The sequence below is a fragment of the Sorex araneus genome, chromosome 7 (genome assembly GCF_027595985.1).
Source record: "Sorex araneus isolate mSorAra2 chromosome 7, mSorAra2.pri, whole genome shotgun sequence".
Classification (NCBI taxonomy): domain Eukaryota; kingdom Metazoa; phylum Chordata; class Mammalia; order Eulipotyphla; family Soricidae; genus Sorex; species Sorex araneus.
This window is the reverse complement of record NC_073308.1, coordinates 42,935,385-42,962,437: the sequence shown is the minus strand read 5'-3', so window position 1 is coordinate 42,962,437 and position 27,053 is coordinate 42,935,385. Positions and strand designations below refer to the sequence as shown.

General features: G+C 46.7%; 1 protein-coding gene across 1 annotated transcript in view; it reads right to left on the bottom strand.

Annotated features, from left to right (window-relative positions):
- Window positions 1-27,053, bottom strand: part of PPP3CC (protein phosphatase 3 catalytic subunit gamma) — a 91,104-nt gene that overhangs the window by 43,169 nt on the left and 20,882 nt on the right. Inside the window, exons 2-3 of the mRNA XM_004610196.3 lie at window positions 12,059-12,256; window positions 11,458-11,582 (exon numbers count right to left, since the gene is read on the bottom strand). Of these exons, the coding sequence (XP_004610253.1) occupies window positions 11,458-11,582; window positions 12,059-12,256 (323 nt within the window). The remainder of the gene's footprint in view (window positions 1-11,457; window positions 11,583-12,058; window positions 12,257-27,053) is intronic.

Below are 27,053 nucleotides of genomic sequence, written 5' to 3'. Positions count from 1 at the left end.
CAGGGACCCTTAGCAGAAAAGAAAAATGGAATTGTCTCTCCGCTGAGAACAAGCACATCCAATGACTCAGAGTTTCCACTGCCCCGGGCACACCCAGGAAACACTGTGGACACTGATTTGGGAGTGACAAGTAACTTTCAGCAACATGCACATAAGCAAATACAGAATCTACAACTAATGAAGATCAGCTCTATAGACTAACCTTAAAATATAGATATCTCACATGAAGTCTCAAAAAAAAAATAACAACCCACAAGCAACAACCGCTGGGATGAGAAACAAGTAAGGAAATAATCATAGCGGAGAGCTCATACAAAGCAGAAAGTAACCCATAGCTCAAGCAAATAAAAATAATCAAAATTAGAGAATGCAATTCAACAAATGGCGAGTGCATCCTTTCAAGTACATATGGGATAGTCACCAAAGTCTGCTAGGTAACTGCATGGAAGTTTTCATAAATTCCAAAGCGCTGACCTCCTGCTGACTGCGCCCCCATCCCACAGGTGAGGCATGCCTCCTGCTGACATCAAGGGGCCTACTCCAGGAACTGGAGGCTGAGCCCCTCCCAGCAGCCTACAAACCTGACCTGCACCGTCTTAAGGGTCTAAACCACAGCTCCTGCGGTGACAGACCTACTCAGCAAATTACATGCTGCGCACAGTTACGCTTCCTGCCATTCTGTGAGGACAGGCAGAGAAGAAAGACAGCAACCTTCTGGCTAATCCCTCAGTATCTTTCCAGGGATTAGCCTTTCAGGACTCACCCCAACACAGCAAGAACACTAGAAAAACAATAGGGAAAACATGTAGAAGCCCACCAAGTTCAAAGAGCAAAAGTATCATCGAAGAAGTAAACAAGGTCGAGCAGCTCAGTAAATCCTCAGGCAGTGTCTTTAGTGACACCATACCGAGGAAGACCAAGGAGCTCAGAGAAATAGCACACACAGGTCGCAAAGCACAGGAAAATATGAGTTGAAATGAAAAAAAATTATAATCAGAAGGAACAGAGATGAAGAGCATGACAGGTGGTATTTAAAAACTCCATCGCAGCTCTGAGTAGCAGGATAACAGCAGCTGAGCAGAAGATCAAAGTGCTCCAAGGGGAGAAGGAAGAAACAACTAGGAAAGGGCAGAAGGTGGAAGATAGCCTGAGAAGAAATGAACAGCACAGCAGAGACCTGCAGGGTGAGTTCAAGAGGAATCATCAGGGTCCCTGAAGAACAGGAAAGGAAACGTTAGGGAGAAACAATAGCTACAGAAATCAGTAAGAATTGCCCAGAGCTGAGGATTACAGGCACCGAGATCCAAAAGTCTGAAGAGTCCCAGTGAAAACAGACTCAATTAGGAAAAATCCAAGACATATTTTATTCAAAACGACAAAAGGCAAAGATAAAGACAGAATATGAAAGCAGCAAGGTCAAAGAAGGGAAGCCCACAGGATGTACGGCAGGTCCATCAAATGAGACTGTATAGAGCCAGGAGAGTATGGGAGAATATCGCACAAAAACTCATCGAAATGAATGCCACGAATGCTCTATTCAGATCTGGAGGTACCATACAGAGCCTCAAGGACAGACAAAAGCTTGGGGAAGTCACAGCCTTGAAACCGGTTTTGCAAGTGCTAAGAGAGCTCCTTTAAAGGACAAGAGAAACTTGCCCTCGTGTGGCATTGAGCACTAAAGGTGCACATGGGTGTCCTCTCCTAGGTGAAGAAAGATTAAAAACATATCAACCAGTCATCACAAATTGACTTGTATTGATTTATTTTCTGGTAATTCAATTTGCTTTTCCTTTAAGTTATTGCAGCAGGTAATCTGAAATAAACTTGTTAAATGCCTGCCAAGGGCAAGGGAGCCGGCTGGAAGGTGAGAGGGAACCTGGGCACACTGGTGGAGTGAATGGGACACTGGTGGTGGGATTGGTGCTGGAACACGGCATGCCTGAAACAGTTCTATTATGAACAACTTTGTAAATCACAGTGTCTTAATAAAAAAAATTAAACAAATTCCAAAGAATTAGTATTATTCAGATCATGTTCTCTGATCAAAGGACATTTTAACTCTAAAATTCACACACACACACACACACACACACACACACACACACACGACCACAAAAAAATTCCTTCACTATCCTAGCATTAAACAAAATTTCTGCTTGCTCGTTTTTGTTTTAGGGTCACATCTGGTGGTGCTCAGGGCTTACTCCTTGCTCTGTGCTCAGTGATCACCCCTGGGAGTGCTCAGGAGTCATAATGTGTGTTGGGGATTGAATGAGGGTCAGCCACAGGAAAGGCAAGTGTACCTGCTGTACTATCTTGCTGGACCCTGAAAGAGGATCTTTTAAATGTAAAATGCTGAATGATATTGGAAACAAGACATGTTAAATTCCGTGGCGTTCAGATAAAGCAGAGCTCATAGGGCAATGCACAGTGACAAGCACACTTATTTCATAAAGCTAAATGTACATGCTTGAGGAGCTGGAGCAACAGCACAGGGGGTAGGACGTTTGCCTTGCATACGGCCGACCCGGGTTCGATTCCCAGCATCCCAGATGGTCCCCTGAGCACCGCCACGAGTAATTCCTGAGTGCATGAGCCAGGAGTAACCCCTGTGCATAGCTGGGTGTGATCCAAAAATCAAAATAAATAAATAAATGTATATGCTTGCTTATGTTTAACCTATTTTGGAAGGTCATGGTAGAAATTCTTTCTTTTTTTTTTTTTTTTTTGCTTTTTGGGTCACACCGGCGATGCACAGGGGTTACTCCTGGTTCTACACTCAGGAATTACTCTTGGCGGTGCTCAGGGGACCATATGGGATACTGGGATTTGAACCCGGGTCGGCCGCGTGCAAGGCAAACGCCCTACCCACTGTGCTATCACTCCAGCCCCTAAATACAATGTCTTTTTTTTTCTTTTTGGGTCACACCCGACGATGCACAGGGGTTACTCCTGGCTCTGCACTCAGGAATTACCCCTGGTGGTGCTCAGGGGACCATATGGGATGCTGGGATTCGAACCTGGGTCGGCCTCATTCAAGGCAAACGCCCTACCCGCTGTGCTATCGCTCCAGCCTCGGTCATGGTAGAAATTCTTAGGCTGTTTTGCTTTGTTTTGTTTTGGGGCCACATCTGGCATTGCTCAGGGCATACTCCTGGCTCTGTATTCAGGAATTATTTCTGGTGGGGCTCGGGGGACCATTTGGGTTGCCAGGGATCAAACCTTGGTTGGCCATGTAAAAGACAGGTGCCCTCCCCGCTGTACTATAGCGCTGGTCCCCAGAGTAGAAGTTCTTAAATATGACTGCAGACTAGAACAGCTACATAGAATAGCTACATACATGCAGACTAGAATAGACTGCAGACTAGAACAGCTACATAGAATAGCTACATACATGCAGACTAGAATAGACTGCAGACTAGAATAGCTACATAGAATAGCTACTAGAATAGGGAGAATGAAGAGGTTCTCCCTCCCTCCCTTCTTTCTTCCTTTCTTTTCCTTCCTTTCCTTCTTCCTTTCTTTTCCTTCCTTCCTTTCCTCCTTCCTTCCTTCCTTCCTTCCTTCCTTCCTTCCTTCCTTCCTCCCTTCCTTCCTTCCTTCCTTCCTTCCTTCCTTCCTTCCTTCCTTTCTTTCAGGCCTGGACTTAATCCTGGCTCTGCACTCAGGAATTATGCCTGGCAGTGCTCAGGGGCCATATGGGATGCCAGGGATCAAACCTGGGTTGGCTGTGTGCAAGGGAAGTGCCCTATCCACTGTACTATCACCCCAACACCAAGTAATTAGAGAAATATTCACTAAAACCCGAGTAAGATACTAGAAAGTAGTAGGAACCCGGCGGCTTCCTGAAACTCAGGCTCCTTCTGAGGCCTGAGCCGCCCGAGACCGGCCTGTCCCTGGCGTCACCCGCACCTTCCCCTTCTCACGGTTCTCCAGTCTTGTTTGGCTGGACTGCCTGATCTGCTCCTGTCTCAGAGCATCTACTCTCTGTCCCCTCTACCTGGAAAGGGCCCCCCCCCCCCCACTGCCCCCAGTTCCGAGGTGGCTCATTCCTTCAAGTCACTGAAGTCCCTGTTCAAATGTCACCTTCTAAGACAGGCCCTCCCCAGCCACTCTGTCTAAATCAGAACTCACAGACCCATCCACACGATTAGCCCACTTCGGTTTTCAGCCAGTAACAAATATATCATCATTTCCTCTCACTGGAGACCACAGCAAGGGACTTGGCTTTGTTTATTCATCTCGACTCCCACAGAACTTAACACTATTTCTCAACACAGGTACTATATTTTGTTTGTATGTTTCTTTTTTTTTTCTTTTTGGGTCACACCCGGCGGTGCACAGGGGTTACTCCTGACTCTGTACTCAGGAATTACTCCTGGCGGTGCTCGGGGGATCATATGGGATGCTGGAAATCAAACCCAGTTCGGCCGCGTGCAAGGCAAATCCTACCCGCTGTGCTATTGCTCCAGCCCTCTGTTTCATTTTTGAGCCACCCCCCCAGCTGGTGCTCAGGGTCTACTCTATGCCCTGTACTGGGGGTGCTCCTAACAGCGCTCAAGGGTCACTCCCAGCAGGGCTCAAGAGACCTGGGACAAAACCTGAGCCTCCTGCACACAAAACATGTGCCCTTTGGGGTGGGCCCCTCAAAACAGGATGGGCTGCATCCCTGAACCCTTCTCAACTACCATGTGGGTATTCATTTATATATCATTGTCCATAATTACCAGTACATCTGTGGTGGAATTTCTCAAAAAGAAATTGCTCGCTCTGAATATATGTATATTTTTAGAGAGATGATACAAAGTAAAATTTTAAAACTTAAATCATAAACACATATATAAATAAACTTAGGAGTTTTTTTCTTCTATTTTTGGTTGACATTCATTTTCAACATATTGGTTTGCACAAAGTATCCCCAAATCACATTAAGTTTATATATTAACCACTTTCTCTTTCTCTACTTTTCCAACCAAGACCATGATATTTATTTTCATTTTTTTTTTTGTTTTTGGGTCACACCCGGCGATGCACAGGGGTTACTCCTGGCTCTGCACTCAGGAATTACCCCTGGCCATGCTCAGGGGACCATATGGGACGCTGGGATTCGAACCCGGGTTGGCCGCGTGCAAGGCAAACGCCCCACCTGCTGTGCTACTGCTCCAGCCCCTTCTTTTCATTTTTCTGTCTTTATTTCTGCCTCCTAAAGACTGGCTCACCCTTTTTAGACCACAAATGGCAGTGCTCAGGGCTTACTCCTGGTTCTGAGCTCAGGGATCACTTCTAGCAGGGCCCTATGGGGGTACAGGGATCAAATCTGGGTTGGCTATGTGTAAGGTCCTACCTGCTAGTATATCTACCTCTCCAGCCCCTAGCTAACCATTTTTCAACAAATGAGAATAAGAAAGGTAAAAACCATACTCATCCCACAATATAATTTGGTTTATATACCTCTTAGTCTTACAAGTTTTATTTATATTATATATCAGTACATAATTATTCAATAATCTTGCATAATTTCAAGTCCATGATCAGCAGAACTGTTCATACACTGAATTACTTCTCCATTTCTATGTGAATTGATTTCTAACCCTGCCTCAAAAATAATTTTTGTATATCAAAAAACTGTTTTATCAGATAATATGGACACTTCTCCAAAAACTAGAAATTCAGCTTCATATGACCCAGCAATTCTAATTCTTGGCATCTATCCCAAGGGCCCAAAATGTATTTAGAAAAGACATTTGCATTCTATGTTCACTGCAGCCCTATTCACAATAGCCAAAATTTGGAAATAACCCAAGTGCCCAAGAACAGATGTCTAGATAAAGAAATTGTGGTATGTAAACACAATGGAATACTACTTGACTGTAAGGAAAGATGAAATCATGCTATTTGCTGCTGGATGGGTGGATCTGGAGAGTATCATGCTGAGTGGAGTTAGACGGTGGAGACAGACCCAGAATGATCTCATCTGTGGGATATAACAAAAACAGTAGCAGAATAATAATTACCCAAAGACAACAGAAACAGAACTCCAGTAGGATGCAGACCACAGGGGAGGGAAGGGAGGGTTGTATGGAGAGGACGGTGCTAAGACAGAGGTGGAGGGATATTCAAGGTCAGGGAAAAGGGGCCAGGAGGACTGGTCAATGGCTGGAGATTACCACAAGGGTGTGGGGGACAAGAGGGTAGTCAGGACAGAAGAGGGTCCTTTATGACAACAGTAGTTGGAAATAATCACTCTGGACAAGAACTGAGTGCTGAAAGCAGGTAAAGGGATATACAGGATAACCTTTCAGATCTATATTGCAAGCCATAATGTCTAAAATGAGAGAGAACAAAAAGAGGAGAGAGAGAGAGAGAGAGAGAGAGAGAGAGAGAGAGAGAGAGGAAAGGTGCCTGCCATAGAGACAGGAGGGGGTTGGGGTGGCCTGGAGGGGCAGGAGGGAAACTGGGGACACTGGTGCTGGGAAGTTACACTGGTGGAAGGATGAGTGCTGGAGCACGAGCACTGCATCACTAAAATCCAGTCGTGAACAGCTTTGTAGTGCTCTATCTCACAGCGAGTCAAGTAAAAATGAAAAAGCAGTGGAGGAAGGTGGTCACTCTGGGGGGAGTGCCGAGCTGGAAACCTTATAAATAACAGTAATGTGAATGACACTGCCAAAATAAAACTGGCTGTCAGTTTTAAAACTGGAGACAGGTGGGGTGGGAGGAAAACTAGGACCACTGGTGGAAGGAAGTTGACAATGGGACTCGGTTGCTATTGGACACTCGATTATGAATAACTCTGTAAATCACAGTGCCTTGAAAACAATTTAAATTGATATGTTAACATGGATATCAACTGACATCAGATAATAAATATTTTCCTGTACTGGCTCTTATTCTATGTTGAAAATACTCCTCTTTTTGTTCGTGTTTTGGGCAGCACCTGGCTCTGCACTCAGGAATCAAGTGGGGCTTGTGGTATCACATGGGTGCCAGGGACTGAACCCGGGTCAGCTGCACGCAAGGAAAGAGCTTTGCCTGCTGCCGTGTGTCTCTGGCCCCCAAAGTATTCCCTCTTAAATTTTTATCTTAATGAAAAAATCAATGAATGGAAATGAAACTGTAATTCACCCTAACAGATAAAATACATTGCAATAGGTGAAAATGAAGCAGAAATCTCATCAGGTTCAAAGAAAGGTGAAACTTTAATATTCTGTTTTATCAGTATACTTGGATTAGCCCTCGAGTGCTGATCAAAGCATACACTACTTCAGAAAAATCAATGCCAATGTTTGCTCAGGTCATGTGAAAAAGCATCATACCTTAAATTTTAACACAGGCTCTCAGACAGGGGCCAGAGATGTGGTTCAGTGGAGAGTAGGTGCCTCACACATGCTTGAGGGTTAGTCCCTGATACTACAAAGAAACTCGTGCATTTGTTGAGAAATTATTAAGTATGGAAAGAAACTAAAATGAAACAGGGTTCCACAAAGATAACGTGGTAATTTGTACCAAAAGTCTTAAAAATGCTCACCCTGGGGGAAGACAAACATGTGATTTCATGCGATTTCACTTATATGTAGTGAACTAGATAAACTTGGACTACAAGACCAATTGAAAGGGAAGGAAGAAGAGAACTGGGTAAGTCAATACAAGGGGAAACGTTAGAAAAATGACTGAACTAGACTTTCCGTGGTCAACTTTAACATAGTATATTTATACATACTGATTTTCAATAACACCACTTAAAACGTATGTGATGTTACAATGCAATGTTACAGTGGTTTTTAAAAAACTTCCATGATCATAGGGGCCGAAGCAAAAGCACAGAGGGTAGGGCGCTTGCCTTGCATGCAGCTGACCCGGAGTCAATCTCTGGCATCCCGTGCGGTCCCCCACGCCTGCCAGGAGTGATCTCTGGGTGCAGAGCCACAACTGAGCGCTGAACATCATTGGGTTTGCCTCCTTACCCTCCGAAATAACATGTCCTTGGCCAGAGAGAGATCCCAAGGCTGGAGCACATGCTTTGCATGCGGGAGCCTGAGTTTGACCTCTGGCACTGCCTGGTCCTTTGAGAACCACAGGCATGATCCTGAGCACAGAGCTGTGAGCAGCGCCCAGCACAGTCAGGTCAGGTCTGGCCCAAGCAACAACAAAAATAGTTGAGACCCTTACCCAGTCATTTCATCAAGAATCTGATGTGGGGGCTGGAGCAATAGCACAGCAGGTAGGGCGTTTGCCTTAAATGCGGCCGACCTGGGTTCGATTCCCAGCATCCCATATGGTCCCCTGAGCACCGCCAGGAGTAATTCCTGAGTGTAGAACCAGGAGTAACACCTGTGCATTGCCGGGTGTGACCCAAAAAAGCAAAAAAAAGAAAAGAATCTGATGTGAAGAGATACAGTAATGTTATCCAAGACAGATTTAAAAGGATGTTACTCGGGAGACATGGCTGAGTGGGAGAATATAGGCCATCCTCAGCACCGAACAGTAGCTGCAACAATAAGCAGAATAAAAATGTCTGGAAATTATTTTGTTTATTATTCTTATTCTTATTCTTATTATTATTGCAATAGTTGTGGAAGCCACACACAATGCATAAGCTTGGGTGCCAGGAATCAAACCCAGGGCCTCACATATGTAGTTCTATGCTCTATCACTTAAGTTTCATCCCCAGTCCTAGAAAATAAGCGTGAATCAGTACAGTGATGTTACATCCAATAAGCTTTCACTTAAGGGGTAAAGACACTGAAATATCTCATGTACAAAGATGTCCAGAAGCCGAGATCTACTGTAACCAGCTCAACAACCAATGTGTAAACAAACTATGGTACGTCTACACAATGGAATACTATGCAGCTGTCAGAGAAGATGAAGTCATGAAATTTGCTTGTAAGTGGATAGACATAGACAGTATCATGCTAAGTGAAATGAGTCAGAAAGAGAGGGACAGACATAGAATTACTCACTCATTTGTGGAGTATACAATAACGTAATATGAAACTAACACCCAAGGACAGTAGAGACAAAGCCAGGAAGATTGCTCCATGGTTGGAAGCCTGCCTCATGAGCTGGGCATTTGCAATACATTATCTGTATTGAAAACCATGATGTCCATAAGTAGAGAGAGAGTAAGAGGGAAACTGTCTGTCACAGAGGCAGGGGTGGGATGGGGGTGGCAGGAGGTATGCTGGGAACATGGGTGGAAAATGTGCAAAGGTGGAGGGACGGGTGTTCAATCATTGTATGGCTGAAACTCAATCATGAAAACTTTGTAACTGTATCTCCCGGTGATTCAATGATTAAAAAAACAACAATCAGTGTCACTTAGCAGCAAGCAGGGTCAGCTTTCTTACAGTGCCTCCTCATGGGTACAACATCATGTGACAGTATCCCATCCCCCATCTCAAGGACTGGGGCTCCAAAAGCTTTACTTCAGGGACAGAGAAATAGGACAGGGGGTGAGGTGCTTGCCAGGCTTGTAGCCAGCTCCTGTTTTGGTCCCCAGCACTGTACTCGGTCCCCTGAGCATCACCAGGAGCGATTCCTGGGCACAGAGTCAGCAGGAGTCCCTGAGCAATGCCATCTATGGCCCAAAAGCGAACTTTTGCTAAAAAATTTTTTTTTTTCACTCTGACAGTCTTTCACCTAGAAATAAAATATTTCCAAATACACAAAAACAACAAAGCAAATACATGCCGCAGAGTTTCCTCTGTGTATTATGAACCAACCAGAAGCCCGTTTATCTCTAGAACAATCACTGGTGACGGGGAATGAATGCTGTGCCTAGCTCAGACTGTCCAGAATCCACTCCCTGGGGCTGAGGGAAGGGTCTCCTTTCACTATAATCAAAGATTCTCTCTGAACCGTCAATCCCATTGATCAAAACAAAATTGGGGTTGGGATAAGGAAGATTAAAAAAAAGGTAAACAATACTCTCTACACACCCAATTATGTAACAATATTGGAATAGTAAATTCTATAATTTATTTGTACCATTAGCCATAACCTTGGAGAAATTTTAATTATAGTGAAAAATACTTTCAATACATTGTTGAGTGTGGGAGGAACTCCAAAAAGGAATATACAAAATTATTTCAACTTTTAAATTATATATGTATATATACATGGACATATGTACACATACACACATATGGGCTGGAGTGAAATACAGTCCAAAACTCCCCCCAAAATAATGATAAGAATTCCATTACCTTACTTTCATCCATTTGACAAAAAGCATATTCATGGTTATCAAAAATGATGATGAAAAATTGTTATTCTAGCACACACTCGTGTCAAAACCAAGTTTTATGGTCTATAGAAGCTTATCATCTAAGTGGTTCATCGGTAAATGACTGGGAAGAGTCACGTGTATGGCTGAATCATTGGACATTAAAGGAAGTTACATGCTGTAGTAAGCTGGAGAGACAGCACAGCGTGTAGAGTGTTTGCCTTGCATGCAGCCGACCTGGGTTTGATTCCTACATCCCTCTCGGAGAGCCTGGCAAGCTACCGAGAGCATACTGCCCATATGGCAGAGTCAGGCAAGCTCCGTGTGGTGAATTCGATATGCCAAAAACAGTAACCACAAGTCTCACAATGGAGACGTTACTGGTGCCCGCTCGAGCAAATCGACAAACAATGGAACGACAATGTTACAGTGCTGCATGCTATGGTTGTGATTTTTGCATTAGGCTTTCACATAATTTTATCTTTCTTAGATAGAAGCTTGGACTCTGGGCTGGGGAAATGGTCGCAGGGGCTAGAGTATAGGCTGCGCATGCAAGAGCCCCAGGTCCCATCTCTGGCACATTATTCCCCAAGCACCAGGAGCACAGTCAGGAGTAGCCCTTGAGCACGACCCAAAAAAACAACTAAAAAAAAAAAACTTAGACTTCAAATCTAATCATTTTTTCTTGCCAAAATTCAAAACATGTAAAACTTAAGTAGTGGGTTTTCATCAGCTTTACTAACTAGAATCATTCTTTCCCCTTCGATGAAGGAAGGTACCACGAGCAGTAGCATCAGGACTCAGCCCCACGACAAGCTAAGTGGCTCCTGGCTCTCTGTATGAGAATGATCCAGCCCAGCTGCTTATGGCCTTAAAATTAAAGAACCCAAACCCTGTTTAGGGAGAAGAGCAACTTATGTCATTCATGTTCAGCCAATACACTTTCCTCAAGGAGGAAAGGTTAGGAGACACTGGGCTTATCTGCATGACTCAGTTAATAAAGCCTTCCATAGAATCCTAGAGAACACCGTTTACAAAGGAATGTCAGGTTTTGTACTGGCTAAAATTGGGAAGAAATTTTAATATCAATGAAAGCATTTACTGCTTTAATTATGAAAAGGAACGAAGTTAATAAACTCAGGGTTCTCATTTCCATTTCTTCTACTAAACAATGGGAAGCATTTCCAACAATAATTGGACCGACCCAGAACACTCGGTTGGGTCTTTACCTCTATACTGAAATAGCCCCTGTCCACGTAGTCGCCCAGGAAGAGGTAGCGTGTGTTATTTGGTGACCCTCCGACTTCAAACAACTTCATCAGGTCAAAGAACTGTCCATGAATGTCACCACACACTAGAAGAAAGAGAAATTAGAGTGAGGTAAAAATTTTGTCTCAAAGGGGCCTGAGCGATAATACAGTGGGTTGGGTGCTTGCCTCGCACACAGCTGACCCGGGTTCCAGACCCTGCATCCCATTATGGTTCCCCAAGTCCACCAGGAGTAACCCCTGAGCACAGAGCCAGGAGTAAGCCCTGAGCACAGCTGAGTACACTCCTTCCCCCCAAAAGATTATGCCTTCAGGACACTTCGCCCACCCAGAAGGATCACAGTGTCACTTCTCACTGTGGCCACTTTGCCCTTTGGCTGAAATGCCCCATAACTGGAGTTAATTTATCAACCCAGGGTATAGCCCCGCTCAAGACATTACACGTTTCTTCAATGACCAACAAGCATCTCACACAATCCTGACTGTCTCAGAATTCCTAAAAAACGATTAGACGCCTTAGTCTGGCTGTGATCTTTTCTCACCATGCAAAGACTCCCCGTACCTGTGACCGGCGCGTCCACCTCTATCATCGTATTCTCCTCTCTCAGGATGGCAGCTCCATCATTGATAATCTTTAAGGCCACCTCCTCTTCCAAGCGCCCCTCCTTCACCAAATGGTTTTTCAAAACATCAATTTTAGGTTTCCCATTCTCAAACACTTCCTTCAAAGTCAGCCGCTGAGTTGGAGGAAAGGGCACAGCTAGAAAGAGAAAGAAAAATTAATTTAAGATATTTACATGTTTATTTAAAAAAACAACTATAAACATCTTTTAGGTAACAAACTGAACCTAGCAAGTGACCACCCTCACGGCACACTCAGAGCGCCAGAATTACCGGGGGAAACACTCAAAGCTGGTCTGGATTACACATGAACAATTCTCATTTTTATTTCACTGGGGTGGGGGCCCTCCCGCAGGGCACGCAGGAGGCCCAGAGCCCCTCCTGGCAGTTACCAGCCAACCAGAGCAGCAGTTCAAAGTGAAGGGCTGAGGGGCTGGAGCAATAGCACAGTGGGTAGTGCATTTGCTTGGCACGCAGCTGACCCGGGTTCGATTCCCAGCACCCCATAGGGTCCCCTGAGCACTGCCAGGGGTAATTCCTGAGTGCAGAGCCAGGAGTAACCCCTGTGCATCACCGGGTGTGACCCAAAAAGCAAAATGATGATGATGATGATGATGATGATAATAATAATAATAATAAGTGAGGGTCTGAGGACACTGAGCTGGTGGTGGTACTTGAGGGGGCTCCCGGGCTACACCTGGGCAATGCTCCGGGGGCCATGTGGTGCTAGGGGTGGCGCCAGTGTTGGCTGCCCAAGGCACGTCCCTTAATCCTTGTACTATCCACCCGCTCAATTCTAATATTTTTTAAAGTCACAGTCACAATGACTGAAAAAAGATGCATATTTAAATATGAATGCACTTTCATATGGACATTTGGAAAAGGCTTGGAGAAACTGACCTGGCAAATAAACGAACAATGATACAGGGGCTAGAAAGATTTGAATATATCTACAGAAAAGGTATGGAAAATGAAACCTTGGTTAAATAAAATGAAGGGTTAAGTGGCACTTATTTCTTCCAAAGAACTGACTGAAAGAAACCACGTGCTGGGCAAGAGAAACAGTACAGCAGGTAAAGTGCTTGCTTTGCACACAGTGGGCCTGGGTTCTATCCCTGGCACCACCAGGAGTGATCCCGAAGCACAGAGCAAGGAGTGAAAGAGGGAGGAAGAGGAAGAGGAGAAGGAAGAGATGGAGAAGGAGAAGAAAGGAAGAGGAGGAGGAGGAGGAGAAGGTGTAATAGGAGGAGGAGGAGGACAACAACCCCAAAATAAAACACCCCCCAAAACCAAAACGTCTCCTATGTCAGGGTCTTACGTGGAATGACGGTACAGAGGGTGGGGTGCCTGCCTCACACATGGCCCACCAGGACTCAATACTGGCACCTTATATGGTCCCCGGAGCTCCTCAGGAGTGATCACTGAGCACAGAGCTAGGAGTAACCCCTGAGTAACACCAGGTATGACCCCAAAACCAAAATAAATAAATAAATAAATATAAAAGTAAAGCTTTATGGGAAGCCTTGTGATTCTCAAGCTGTGGCTTGACTTATTTTGACAACTGAAACCTTATTGAAGGGGGAGAAGTGGCTCAGGAGCACACTTGCCGTGTGCACACAGCCACAGCTTCAAGCCCCAGCACATCATAGAACATTAAAAACCTTATTTTGAAAGTGGTACTAGCTATCCAACTACTAACTGGAAGCCAGTTTACCCAAGACAGGCCTAGCCTTCACTGATGCACCTAACATGGTTCAGCGTCTCTAGTCACTCTCAAAGGTGCCCCAAACAGGGGCCAGGGATAGTGGCTTAAGACAGAGCACGTGGCAGCACAGAGCAGGAGTAAGCCCTGAGCATCCCCGGGAGAGGTGGGAGGGACGGAGGAAGGAAGGAAGGAAGGAAGGAAGGAAGGAAGGAAGGAAGGAAGGAAGGAAGGAAGGGAGGGAGGGAGGGAGGGAGGGAGGGAGGGAGGGAGGGAGGGAGGGAGGGAGGGAGGGAGGGAAGGAGGGAAAGTGAGGGAGGTTGTGAGGGAGGCAGGGATGGAGGGAGGGAGGGAGGGAGGGAGGGAGGGAGGATGGAAGGAAGGAAGGAAGGAAGGAAGGAAGGAAGGGAGGGAGGGAGGGAGGGAAGGAGGGAGGGAGCGAGGGAAGGAGGGAAGGAGGGAAGGAGGGAAAGTGAGGGAGGTTGTGAGGGAGGCAGGGATGGAGGGAGGGATGGAGGCGGTTGGAAGGCAGTTCAAAGGCTGGTGTGCACGCTGGAGCTGTGGGTTTAATGGGTCTAATCTGGGCACCGCATGATCCCCAAGTACTACTGAGAGTGACCCCTGAGCACAAAGCCTGGAATAGCCCTCCCCCCTCCCCCCATGCCCCTCACCCTGCTTCCTGCCCTACTGGGTGTGATCCATCAAAAGAAGACAAAGAGCAGTAGTACCACAGATAGGGAGCTGGCCTTGTACGCAGCCAGCCTGGGTCTGATCCCAGCGCCCCACATGATCCTGAGTCCTGCCAGGAAGGATCCCTGAGCGCAGAGCCAGGAGTAGTAAGCCCTGAGCACGGCCAGGTCTGGCCCAATACCAAAAAACAAAAGAAAGAGAAAGAGAACCTACTCTGCAGACATATTGTCGAATGACCACAAAAATGATTTGATTTCTAGTTAACTTCATTACTCACTTCATAGATGACGATAACCTTTGTCAAAGAAGCGAAATCTCTGACAAGTCTGTTCCCAGCTGCCTTTACCGGTGCCCAGGATCTCACACTCATAACCTACAGGCAGATGGAAACTATAGTTTTAACTTCTAGAATCTTCCCTCGCTCCTTGAAGTGAGTGAACTGTGATAAGCAGCTTCAGTTCCTGCATCCTTCCACAGTCCAGACAGTTACTCACTGCCACACACAGACATTTCCTTTCTTCACCTGAACCATCCCATTCCTTGGGGCCGAAGTGATAGCACAGTAGGTAGGGTTCCGTCCCCAGCACCCCGTATGCCACCCCGAGCACCACCAAGGAGCAATTCCTGAGTGCAGAGCCAGGAGGAAGCCCAGGAGGAAGCCCTGAGCACTGCAGGGTGTAGTCCCCGAAAAAAAAAACAAAACAAAAAATAAGTAGCCCATTTATAAAGCTGCCACCATGCCAAACAATGTTTCATTTTTTTAGAAAAGACATCACTTCCTTTTGCTTTCTTTTTATTGAATCACAGTGCAGAGTTACAAGGTTGTTCATGATTGGGTTTCAGTCATATAATATTCCAACACCCGTGCCTTTACCAGCATACATTTCCCACCACCTCTGTCCCCAGTTTCCCTCCCACCCCTTCTCCTTCACCTGCCTCTGTGGCACTTTTCTTCTCTGTCTCTCTGTTTCTGTCTCTGATATCATTTTCAAGGTTAAGAAATAACTCAAATTAATTCCATTCAGAAATTTAAACTAATCTGGGACCACGCACAGCAGGTGAGGCATTTGCCCTCATGTGGCTGGATAGCCCCCCAGAGTACCACCAGGAACGGTCCCTGAGTGCAGGGCAAGAAGGACCCTTGGAGTGATAGTACAGCAGGTAGGGCATTTGCCTTGCATGCCGCCAACCCGGTTCAATTCCCGGCATCTCATATGGTCTCTCAAACACCAAAATTGTCGGGTGTGACCCAAAAAGCAAAAAAAGAAAAAAAATGCCCTTTGAGCATTGCCAGATGTGGCCCAAAAACCAAAATCAAATATATATATATGTATATATATTTATTAAATAATCATAATGTCTTTAAAAAAGAGTAAAAGAGTCAAACATAATTTGATAGATTTTTTCTGTGGTTGTAAAAAAATGCCACAGTTTGGGTAGCTTATAAACAGCAATATTCATTTCTCACAGTGTGAGTTGTTGAAAAGTCAAAGACAAAGGCACTGAGTGTTAGAGTGGTCACAACATGATAAGTTGTGACTAACATCTCCTTCTAGTTCATCTCTAGAACTTTTATTTATTAAAAGCATTATTTTTATAGCACAGTGAGTAAGGTGTTTGCCTTGCACACGGCCAACCCGGATTCAATTCCTCTGTCCCTCTTGGAGAGCCCGGCAAGCTACCGAGAGTATCCCGCCCACATGGCAGAGCCTGGCAAGCTACCTTTGGCGCATTTGATATGCCACAAACAGTAACAAGAAGTCTCACAATGGAGACGTTACTAGTGCCCACTCGAGCAAATAGATGAGCAACGGGATGATGGTGCTACATGTATTTAAGGTTTTTAAAATTATACAATATTTAAGTTTAAAGCATACCACATATTGACTTGGGACATTATATGTTACAAAATGATTGCCACACTACGTATCAGGTAACACCTTCATTCATGGTACACAAATGTCATTTCTTTTTTTTTTAAATTTAAGATCAGCTTTCAACATGTCAGACAATCTTATTAAAAACAATCACTATGCGATGCCATTAGAGCCCCTTAATATATTCATTTTATACCTGCAAGTTTGAACACTCTGACGACCTCCTCCCATTCTCTCCACTGTACCCCAGCTCCTGGAAAACCAACACTTGACTGTTTCTGAGTGTGGCTGTTATAAGACACTTATCTTATTTATTTATTTATTTATTTATTTTTAATTGTCACTCCGTTGTTCATCAATTTGTTCGAGCAACAATAAGTCTCACAATGGAGACGTTAATGGTGCCCACTTGAGCAAATCGATGAAACAACCGGACGACAGTGCTACAGTGTTACCATTTTATCAACTGGATGTACAGGGATAGCTTGTCTGGGTGTAATTTGCATTTCCTTGGACATCACTGTCATTGAGTGCTTTTCATACATCAGTTGGTTGTGAATGTTAATGTTTGTCTATTTTTAGAAGAATGTCTATTCAGTGCCACTGTCTACTTTTTTTTTTCTTTTTGGGTCACACCTGGCGATGCACAGGGGTCACTCCTGGCTCTGCACTCAGGAATTACCCCTGGCCGTGCTCAGGGGACCACATGGGATGCTGGGATTTGAACCCGGGTCGGCCGCGTGCAAGGCAAACGCCCTACCCGCTGTGCTATCTCTCCAGCCCCCACTGTCTACTTTTTGAGTTAAATGACAATTATCAGATATTTTGGAGATTAACCCTCCCTACCAGATGGATCGCAAGCACATATTTTCTCCCTTTTACAAGATTCCTTTTCCTTATATTATTATATCTTTCGCTGTGCAGAGCTTTTTAGTTTGGTGTTGTCCCACTTTTGCTTTTGTTGTTCTTATTTTTAAAAAATATATTGGGCCTGGGTCTACAGCACGGTGGGCAGGATGTTTGCCTGGCACGCAGCTGACCCGGGTCAATCCCTGGCCCCTACATGGTCTCCTGAGCCTGCCAAGAGTGATCTTGAGGGCGGAGACAGGAGTAAGCCCCGAGCACCACCACTTTCGGTGTGGCCCCAAAACAAAAATTAAACGGGCTCTGATTTTATTTTTTGAGGGGACCACACCCAGTGGTGCTCAGGGCTTATTCCACTCTCTGCTCAGGAATCACTCCTGGCAGTGCTCAGGGGACTATACGTGGTTCCAGAGGTTGAGCCCAGGTCAGCTACATACAAAGCAAGTGCCGTCCCCAGGGTACTACTGAGTCTAGAAAATGGGCTCTGATTTCAAAGTGTGTTTAGAGGCAGTGGTAGTTTGCTTTCCCCCTTTAAATTGAGAATGTGTGACAGATTCTATTTTCAAGAAGTGGCTCTTGCAATATTTAGAGTCTCATATGCTCTCACAGAATTCTGATCTTCTCCTGCAGAGAACACTTTCTCCTATACTTTAAACATGGGCAGACTTGTGACCACTCCAGTGAAATGACCTTTCACATCTATGGTCAACTCATTTGACAAGGAACCCAATAGTACTCAGCAGAGAACAGGATAATTTCCTCAGTAAATGGGGCTGAATATATCGAATATATCTGAATATTTCCAGAAAAATGAAGTTAGACACCATTCAACCCGGGTCAGCTTCATGCAAGGCAAACGCCCTACCAGCTCTGCTATCACTCCAGCCCTGGGGACGGGGGTTGTTTTGGGGCCACACCTGGTGATGCTCAGGTGCTACTCCTGGCTCTGCACTCAGGGGTTACTCCTGGTGATGCTTGGGGGACCAGATGGGATGCTGAGGACTGAACCATGGTCAGATGCGTACAAAGGTGCCCTTCCCACTCTACTGTGGCTCTGGCCCCTCAGAGCCCATTTTAAATGAGCCAGCCTATATATTCCTAAGCTATTACCAAGTAAGTATACCTACTGATTTTGACAAAAGATTCTCAAATGTTTCAAAGTAATTAAGGAGTCCATATTAGAAACTATAAATTAAACATGCAAGCATTTTCTGAGTTTCCAGCTATTGAAAAAAAAAAGGATTTTTTTTTTTGCTTTCTTTGCTTTTTGGGTCACACCCAGCGATGCACAGGGTACACAGGGGTTACTTCCGGCTCTGCACTCAGGAATTACTCCTGGAGGTGCTGGGGGACCATATGAGATGCTGGGAATCGAACCTGGGTCGGCCGCATACAAGGCAAACGCCCTACTTGCTGTACTATCACTCCAGCCCCAAGGATTTTTTTCATGATAAATAAACAGAAGAGGTAAAATTATAAATTAAGCTATTAAAGAAAAGGACAAATTTCCAAAAAAAATACTTGAATACAAATAAAACATTCAGTTTTCATTTAAGATAACCAGTAAAGGCTGGGAGATAGCTCAAAGGCAAAGGAGCATGTGCCTTAAATTCTCTCTCTCTCTCTCTCTCTCTCTCTCTCTCTCTCTCTCTCTTTTTGGCTTTTTGGGTCATACCCGGCGATGCACAGGGGTTAATCCTGACTTTGCACTCAGGAATTACTCCTGGCAGTGCTCGGGGGACCCTATGGGATGCTGGGAATTGAGCCCAGGTCGGCTGTGTGCAAGGCAAACGCCCTCCCTACCCGCTGTGCTATGGCTCCAGCCCCATGTGTCTTAAATTCTCAAGGGCCCCAAATTCAATCCGCACTATGGTATAGTTCCCCCAAGCACTGGGAGGTGCAGGCCAGCCCTGCTGCTCCCCGCACCATTGGCAAGTATCCTAGAGTAAGAGAAATGCACAGGGACTGGGGGGGTCTGACCCCGGAACCATATGCCTCCCCCGCAAGTGTAGCTCTGGAGGCCTCAAGCATCACTGGGTACAGTTCTGATGGCCTCCAGGCACTGATGCCTGCGTCACCCCAGCACTAGGTCCCGAGCAGCACCACGTCCCGTGGCTCTGGCAGTGGACCGCTGGCTTGGTCAGCAGAGAACTGCTGGGAGTAAATGACCCCCAAACTCCAAGCACTCCTTGGGAGTCCCCAAATATTAATGACAAGAATGAAACGACTAGTAACTTCTGATGGAATATCTTAACTGCTAAGTCCAATGCAAAGGAAAGGAAGGTACAGGACCAAAAAAGAAAAAGACAATTATGGGGAAAAGATGATGATGGAGGTCTGGGTCTGATCGCCAGCACCACCCGGTCCAGGGCTGTCCCTCGGGGATAGAGCAGATGCCTCAGGTGTATTGGGCCCTGGGTTTGATCCCCAAACAAAGCACGAGTCTGGCATGCACAGGGCCCTGGGCCTGAGCCCCAGCACCACACACCTGGCTTTGGTACCACGCAGTGCCAAGTCCCAGAGGAGCCTTGGCAGCCCCACTGTGGAGGTTTCTCCTTCCACGAAGGAAACAACCTCCTCAAAACAAAAATACCCAGTGAGCCAGGCTTTGAGGGACCTCAGTCCAGAAGATCATTTCATGGAACTCACTGACAAAAGAAAAGAAAAGAAAAACCTCACTCCGGGGGCTGGAGAGAAAGTACAGCAGGTAAGGCGCTTGCTTGCACACGGCCAACTGGGGTTCAATCCCTGGAGGCTCATATGGTCCCCGAGAGCCACCAGGAGTGACTTTGAGTGCAGAGCCCTGAGCTTCGCTGGGTGTGGCCCAAAAACCAAAGCCAAAAATCTCACTCACTCTGTTTAAGTTTCAATTAAAGACTTCAAATATTTATAGGACACTTGCTGTGTATAGAAAGAAAGGGGAAAAAAAAGAGAAAGAGAAAAACAGAGGGAGGGAGGACAAAATGGCCTCTGAGAAGTAGGAAGAGATGAAAGAGAAGAGATAAGGAAGAACTGTTATGGAAACTAAACCACATTAGCAGAATTTTGAACCATATGGAGAGAGCAAAGCAGAAAGCAAACTGCCAAAAACAATGCAGCATGGAAGGCAAACTAGGGCTTTCAGAATGCAAAGAACAAATATGAAAATGACACACTAGGAAAGAAGATAAAAAAAGATATCAATATTTCTGAAGGAAAAAAATGAGAAGTATCTTAGACTTTAGTTTTTATAGGATATGAAATGTCTAATAACACTGGAATAATTGCATAGGATTCAAAGGGGGGGGAAGTTGCGAGCTGTAAATTTTGCACAAATAATTGAGGGTCATAGAAAGACAGAATCAAAGAGATTCGACGGTGCGTTTCTGAATATACCATCTACAAAGAGCCTTCTTGAAAGAAAATGACCTCAACACTTGCTTTAGGTAATGTTCTACTTCCTGATTTGGATGCTGGTTACATAAGGATGCTCTGCTTAACATTTTGTCAAGGGGTCCCAAGGACGAGAAACCCGAATCCCACTCCCCACAGCAGCCGACCTGCCACTGGGGGTCCCTGGTGCTCCGACACAGTGCACACTGCAGCGATGGAGAGCCAGTACGGAAGCAGCCAATGCCAGCACCTCTGGGTGTGAGTCAAGCCCAAAGAGACAGCAACAAGAGACAGGAGGAGGGAGGACATATGTAAGACATGTGAAAATTCAAACTAGAGCCGGAGAGATCGTACAGCGGGTAAGGCACTTGCCTTGCATGCGGCTGACCCAGGTTCGATCCCCATCATCCCCGAGCACTGCCAGGAGTGAGTTCTACGTGCAGAGCCAGGAGTAACCCCTGGGAACCTCTGGGTATGACCCAGAAACAAAAAGAAAATTGCTTAAAAATAAATTTTTTTTATCAAGCTGTCCACTTAGAATTAGCATACTTTTGTACATTATACTTAAATTAAATTGAGGGGGACATACACAGGAGTGCTTAGCAGTTACATTATTTCACAACAAAATTGGAACAGATTTTATGACAAATGTTTAAAATATGTATGAACATGATGTGAAGTTTTCTGTTTTGTTTTTTTTTTTTAAAGTTTAGGGACTAGAGCCATAGTACAGTGGGCATGGCATTTGCCTTAAATGCAGCCAACCCGGGTTCAATTCCTAGCATCCCATCATTACATATGGTCCCCTGAGCACCACCAGGAGTAATTCCTGAGTCAAAGCCAGAAGTAACCACTGTGCAGTGCTGCATGTAACCCAAAAAAAAGCAAAAAATAAAGTTTAATTAAGCTGGTATTACTTTAAAAACAGGGTGCACTGACCATTCAGTAAAATGTAGTGCCCTGGCTCAGAGCTTGGGATGGCTACAATAATGTGTCCTATCTGGCTTGGATCAAACTGGGGCTCCGACACCCAAAGCATATGGCCCAGACCTAGGCCGAAAATAACTTTTTAGTACCAAACACTTAACTGCAGCTGACCCGAAAGCTGAATTAAAGGGGGAAAATGCAGAAACCATGGGATCAAAGACTGGGAGGTCCACTTTTATTGATGACTTACTCCTGGTTTGGGGGCCACCTCCAGCAGTGCTGAGGGGCCAGCTCTGTGACCCGGGGATCACTCCTGTCCTGAGGATGCTCAGGGCACCACAAGCTCTCAGGGACAGAGCCCGGGCCTCTGGCCCGCAGAACATGGACCCAGTTTTCAGCCTCAGGTCCGGGTGTATTTACTTCACACCCCAAACCCAGACGTCCACGTTGACTTTAAGATCCTGGAACTGAGAGCACAGACTTCTTCTCCTATGCGCATCTTCTATTCCTGTTCCCTCCCTACCCCAGATAAAGTATTCCTAGAGTCATTTCTCCCAGCCTACTGCTCCAAGCAGACACTCCCAACGGGATGGATCAACAGAGCCACGTCACCCTGTGAGCACATTGCAAGGAAAGAAATCACTCAATAAAACATTTGACTTTACTTGTCCTCTCTTCTCAAAAGCAAACGTGCCATAAAGCAAATGCTTTTCATTAGCAAGAGACTCAAGTAATGATTTTCTGTCTTTAAAAAAATTCACCTAGCAGGGCCGGAGCTATAGCACATCAGGGGTAGGGCGTTTGTTTGCCTTGCTCGCAGCCAAGCAGGGTTCGATCTGTGGCATCCCACACGGTCCCCCAAGCACCACCAGGATAATTCCTGAGCTCAGAGCCAGGAGTAACCCCTGGGCACCACCAGGTGTGGCCTCCCCCCAAAACAAACCAACAAAAAGTCCCTGTAGTGCTCGAGAGTCTGTCCCCCGGCGTCCCAGCTGGGAATGCGGCTCCCGTGTCAGGACCCGGCTCAGTCTCCAGCTAAGACATTAGGGCTTGTCAGCCAGCACGAGAGGCTGAGAGGACTGAGGGTACCTACGCTCGTTCACTCGTTGCTCTCGGAGCTTTAGGTGGGGGTGGGGCAGTGCTAGGGGGCTACTCAGGACTTACTCCTGGCTCTGTGCTCAGGAATCGTTTCTGCCAGGGTATGGAGCCTGAGTGGGCTGTATGCTGTATGTTGTATGTTGTATGCACAAGCACCTCAACCCCCATCCTAGCCCCCTCCCCCCGCCCTCTCCAGAATCTCCTTTCAGCCCTCTTTGTAAAGGCTTTTCTTCTGAACTGCTCTGAGCGTCTTGTCTCAAGGAACAAGCGTGAGGATGAGCAGACAGGAACTCAGAGCCAGGGCCCCTGAAGACGGTTACATACCGGCGAGGGCGAGCACTGCTGGGGAGGCTGCCCGGGGGAAACAGGGTGGAAATGCAGACACACAGGAGTCACTGCCGTCCACTTACTGTTTCATTCACTACTGATTATGTGCGCATGCCAGAAATTTTGAATATCAAGTTCATTAATGTAAACTACATTAATGTAAACATTAATGTAAAACTACAGGCGCATGGATAGCACAGCGGGTAGGGCGTTTGCCTTGCATGCGGCCAACCAACCCAGGTTCAATTCCTTCGTCCCTCTCGGAGAACCCGGCAAGCTACTGAGAGTATCCCGCCTGCATGGCAGAGCCTGGCAAGCTCCCCATGGCGTATTTGATATGTCAAAAATAGTAACAAAAAGTCACAATGCAGACGTTACTGGTGCCCACTCAAGCAAATCAATAAACAACGGGATGACAGTGCTACAGTGCTATTAATGTAAAAAATTCACACAGAAGCAAACAGGGGTAGCCCCCTGTGTGCATAAATAACACTGAAAGATGGACGCAGGCCCCCTGGGACTGACGGCCCACCCATATACACTTCCTCTCCAAGTTACTCCAGCAAGCACTCACCCAGGCGCTGCTGTGAAGCAAGTCACAAGCATAACTAAGGCCCCTGAGAGCTGGCCTTCACATACGGTGACCCCAGCGGAGCCCATCTATGACTCACTCGTAACCTTCGCATCTGGAGGTCGGAGTTCTGAGATTTGAAGCCTGAGATATTTAAAGCGCGAGTTCTCCACTGCTGACGTACAGACAGAGGGAAGCCCTCGGCAAGAGACTCTGACGGTCTCTACAGCACTGTCTCCCAATGCCTCGGGGAGTGCTGGGCCAATGAAAGGGGCTCAGGTCCAACTGGAGGGTGGGCGTGTCGGGCCAGGCTTTCTAGTTGCTGCCTTGAAGAAGGTTTTGTTTTTCAGTTTGCCTTCTGTAAAGTGGGTGGGCCAAGTACGTTTGAGCATCTCTGCTCCACAGAGGCTTGGACGGCTGTTGGTCTCAGCCAAAACAGAGACTCCGCCCAGAGAGACAGAACAGCCGGGAGGGTGCTTGCCTTGCACACGGCCGACCCGGGTTCGATTCCCAGCATCCCGTATGATCCGCTAAGCAATGCCAGGTGTGATTCCTGAGCGCAGAGCCAGGAGTAACCCCTGCGCACACCCACTGTGCCCCCAAACAAAACAAACAGCAACGACAAAAAATGCAAGAAACTGAATTCATCTTCCAACCTGAAGGAGCCCAATCAGATTCTTCCCCAGAGAATCCGCAGTAGATGCTTCCCCAGAGCCTCCACGTGAAACTGACCCCGACAGGCCCTCGGTGGCCCTAGGCAGAGGACCCCAGAGCTGTGCTGAATGACAGCTGTTGTCTTGAAAACCTACGGCTTATCACAATCAGAACAAGCGCGGGCTTGTCTGAGGCTGGGACGCGGCTCCCTTGTAGAGCTCCGGCCTCGCCTCTGTGAAGTCTCAGATTCTCCCCAGCTCCGCCCCCAGTCTCCAAGGACAATCCCGGGGGGCACAGTGGCGTGACCCTGGCACCGGTGGGCCCCCCGGCACAATGCCGCCAAGTGGAAGCGAGCACCACATCTAAGAGTGTGCGATCTCTTGGAAACAGCAACAATGACAAGAACAAACGGGAGGGGAATTTTTTTTTCTTTAAAGCCGCAACTTGTACGTGTACTCTGTCTGACTCACAGATAAACGGAACCAAACCAAACCACAACATGCATCACAAGCTCAAGCTCTTTTTAATATCAGATCCTTAAAGACAAGATCTCAGGCACACTAATTTAACCAACTGCATAGACGCCAGGTATCGGCTCATCTCGCTGATACGCTGTAACTCCGCCTTGCCCAGATTCCACACTTCCGCACTAAAAATCGAACGCCCCTAATCTAAGAACATCATTCACCGCGGTTCCTCCCTGCTCCCCGCTGGTCTCTCTGCGTGCTGCAGCATGAACAGGCATCCTGGGGCCAGGGAGCTAGCTCGGGGGCAGGGGTGCAAGCCTTGCGTGTGCGGGGCCCTGTCTGACCCCAGTATGATATCACCCTGACCCCCTCAGCACTACCAGGTGGCCACTCGGCGCTGCTGGGCGTGAGCACAGGACCGGCAGCACCCAGCCTGAGCACTGGATTGTTTCTGCTGGTTTGGCCATGTGAAATCAGGAATGACTGTGGAGAGAGGGAGAGAGGGAGAGAGGGAGGGAGGGAGGGAGAAGAGGGATGGAGGGAGGGAAGGGGAGGAAGGAAGGAAGGAAGGAAGGAAGGAAGGAAGGAAGGAAGGAAGGAAGGAAGGAAGGAAGGAAGGAAGGAAGGAAGGAAGGGAGGGAGGGAGAAGAGGGATGGAGGGAGGGAAGGGGAGGAAGGAAGGAAGGAAGGAAGGAAGGAAGGAAGGAAGGAAGGAAGGAAGGAAGGAAGGAAGGAAGGAAGGAAGGAAGGGAGGGAGGGAGAAGAGGGATGGAGGGAGGGAAGGGGAGGAAGGAAGGAAGGAAGGAAGGAAGGAAGGAAGGAAGGAAGGGAGGGAGGGAGGGAGGGAGGGAGGGAGGGAGGGAAGGGGAGGAAGGAAGGAAGGAAGGAAGGAAGGAAGGAAGGAAGGAAGGAAGGAAGGAAGGAAGGAAGGAAGGAAGGAAGGAAGGAAGGAAGGGAGGAAGGGAGGGAGGGAGGGAGGGAGAAGAGGGATGGAGGGAGGGAAGGGAAGGAAGGAAGGAAGGAAGGAAGGAAGGAAGGAAGGAAGGAAGGAAGGAAGGAAGGAAGGAAGGAAGGAAGGAAGGAAGGGAGGGAGGAAGGGAGGGAGGGAGGGAGGGAGGAAGAAAGGAAGGGAGGGAGGGAGGAAGGAAGGGAGGAACGAACGAACATAGACATCTATTTTCATATCTCTATTTCTGTTTATATAAGTCTGTATTGGTGAGGTTCATGATACATTTTCCAAGTAGTGTTCCGGGGGGCAATCAGGATCCCCTGGCAGTTCTAAGAATGAAGCCCAGGGATCCACCCCCCACTTCCCCGGGGGGTGAGCTCCAGCCCTTTGAGCTATCACCCCAACCCTCATAATACATTTTCAGGATAAATCAAAGGCGGCAAGATGTCATGTCCTCTATGTGCAAACACAATCTTCCACGGTAATCAGTGACTAATTCCTTCTAGACCTGATTATGTACTTTACCTTAACAGAAGAGTCCACACTCTTCCGTTCTGATAAAACTGGCAAATATAATAAAGTCTACAGTGCAAGCAGAGGATTCTGCTTCTTTAAACATCAGGAATTGAGTCTTGCAGAGACATATCAAAAGAGTTCTGGAAAGGCATAGATCATTCTCATCATTAGAGTTACTACAGAGGATAAATTAATTATGCATATTGCTGACGTCTTGGACAGGCATTGTGGCCGCGTGAGCATTTCCGGAGCTGTTTCGGTAGAAAAGCAGAAGACAGTGCGAGTGCGTGCAGGGTGGTTAGAACAGAACCTCGCAGAGCCACTGACAACCACGCCCTTCACATGGTTTCGCCTTTTATTCTCCTGGCTACTTTCTCCTCTTTCTGCTGGTTCAATATTCTGGACCATTTGGCAACACCACCCCCTGCTGGGTGAGGGTGCTGGAAGGACCCGGGAGAGGCAGCAGCGGTCTCGGGTACAACTGAGAGGGGCTCTCTGTTCTCTTAAAGAAGGTTTATTTCCGGGGGCATCAGAGACAGACGGGGCTCAAGTCTTTTTACGCCTCAGCCTCATCAAGTCCCGATACCATAAATAAACTTAACAGTACACATGTGTTATACAGAAGTAAACTTCTCGTGTGTGCTAAGGACAAAAGCCTCAGACTTCTCGAGCAACTAGCCTAAACTACATAGTCAAGTCAGGCTACTAAATTCCAGTCTAAAGTGAGATTGCTCTCAGCCCCTAAAACTCTGCAGATTCAATTCTATATCTTTGTTTTTATATCTTTGGGACACATCTGGTGGTGCTCAGGAGTCACTCCTGGCAGTGCTTAGGCGGGGGCCATACATGGTGCTGGGGGTGGAACTGGGGTCTGCTGCATCAAGTGTACCCCTCTCGCTCTGTCTCCCTGTCTCTCTCTCCC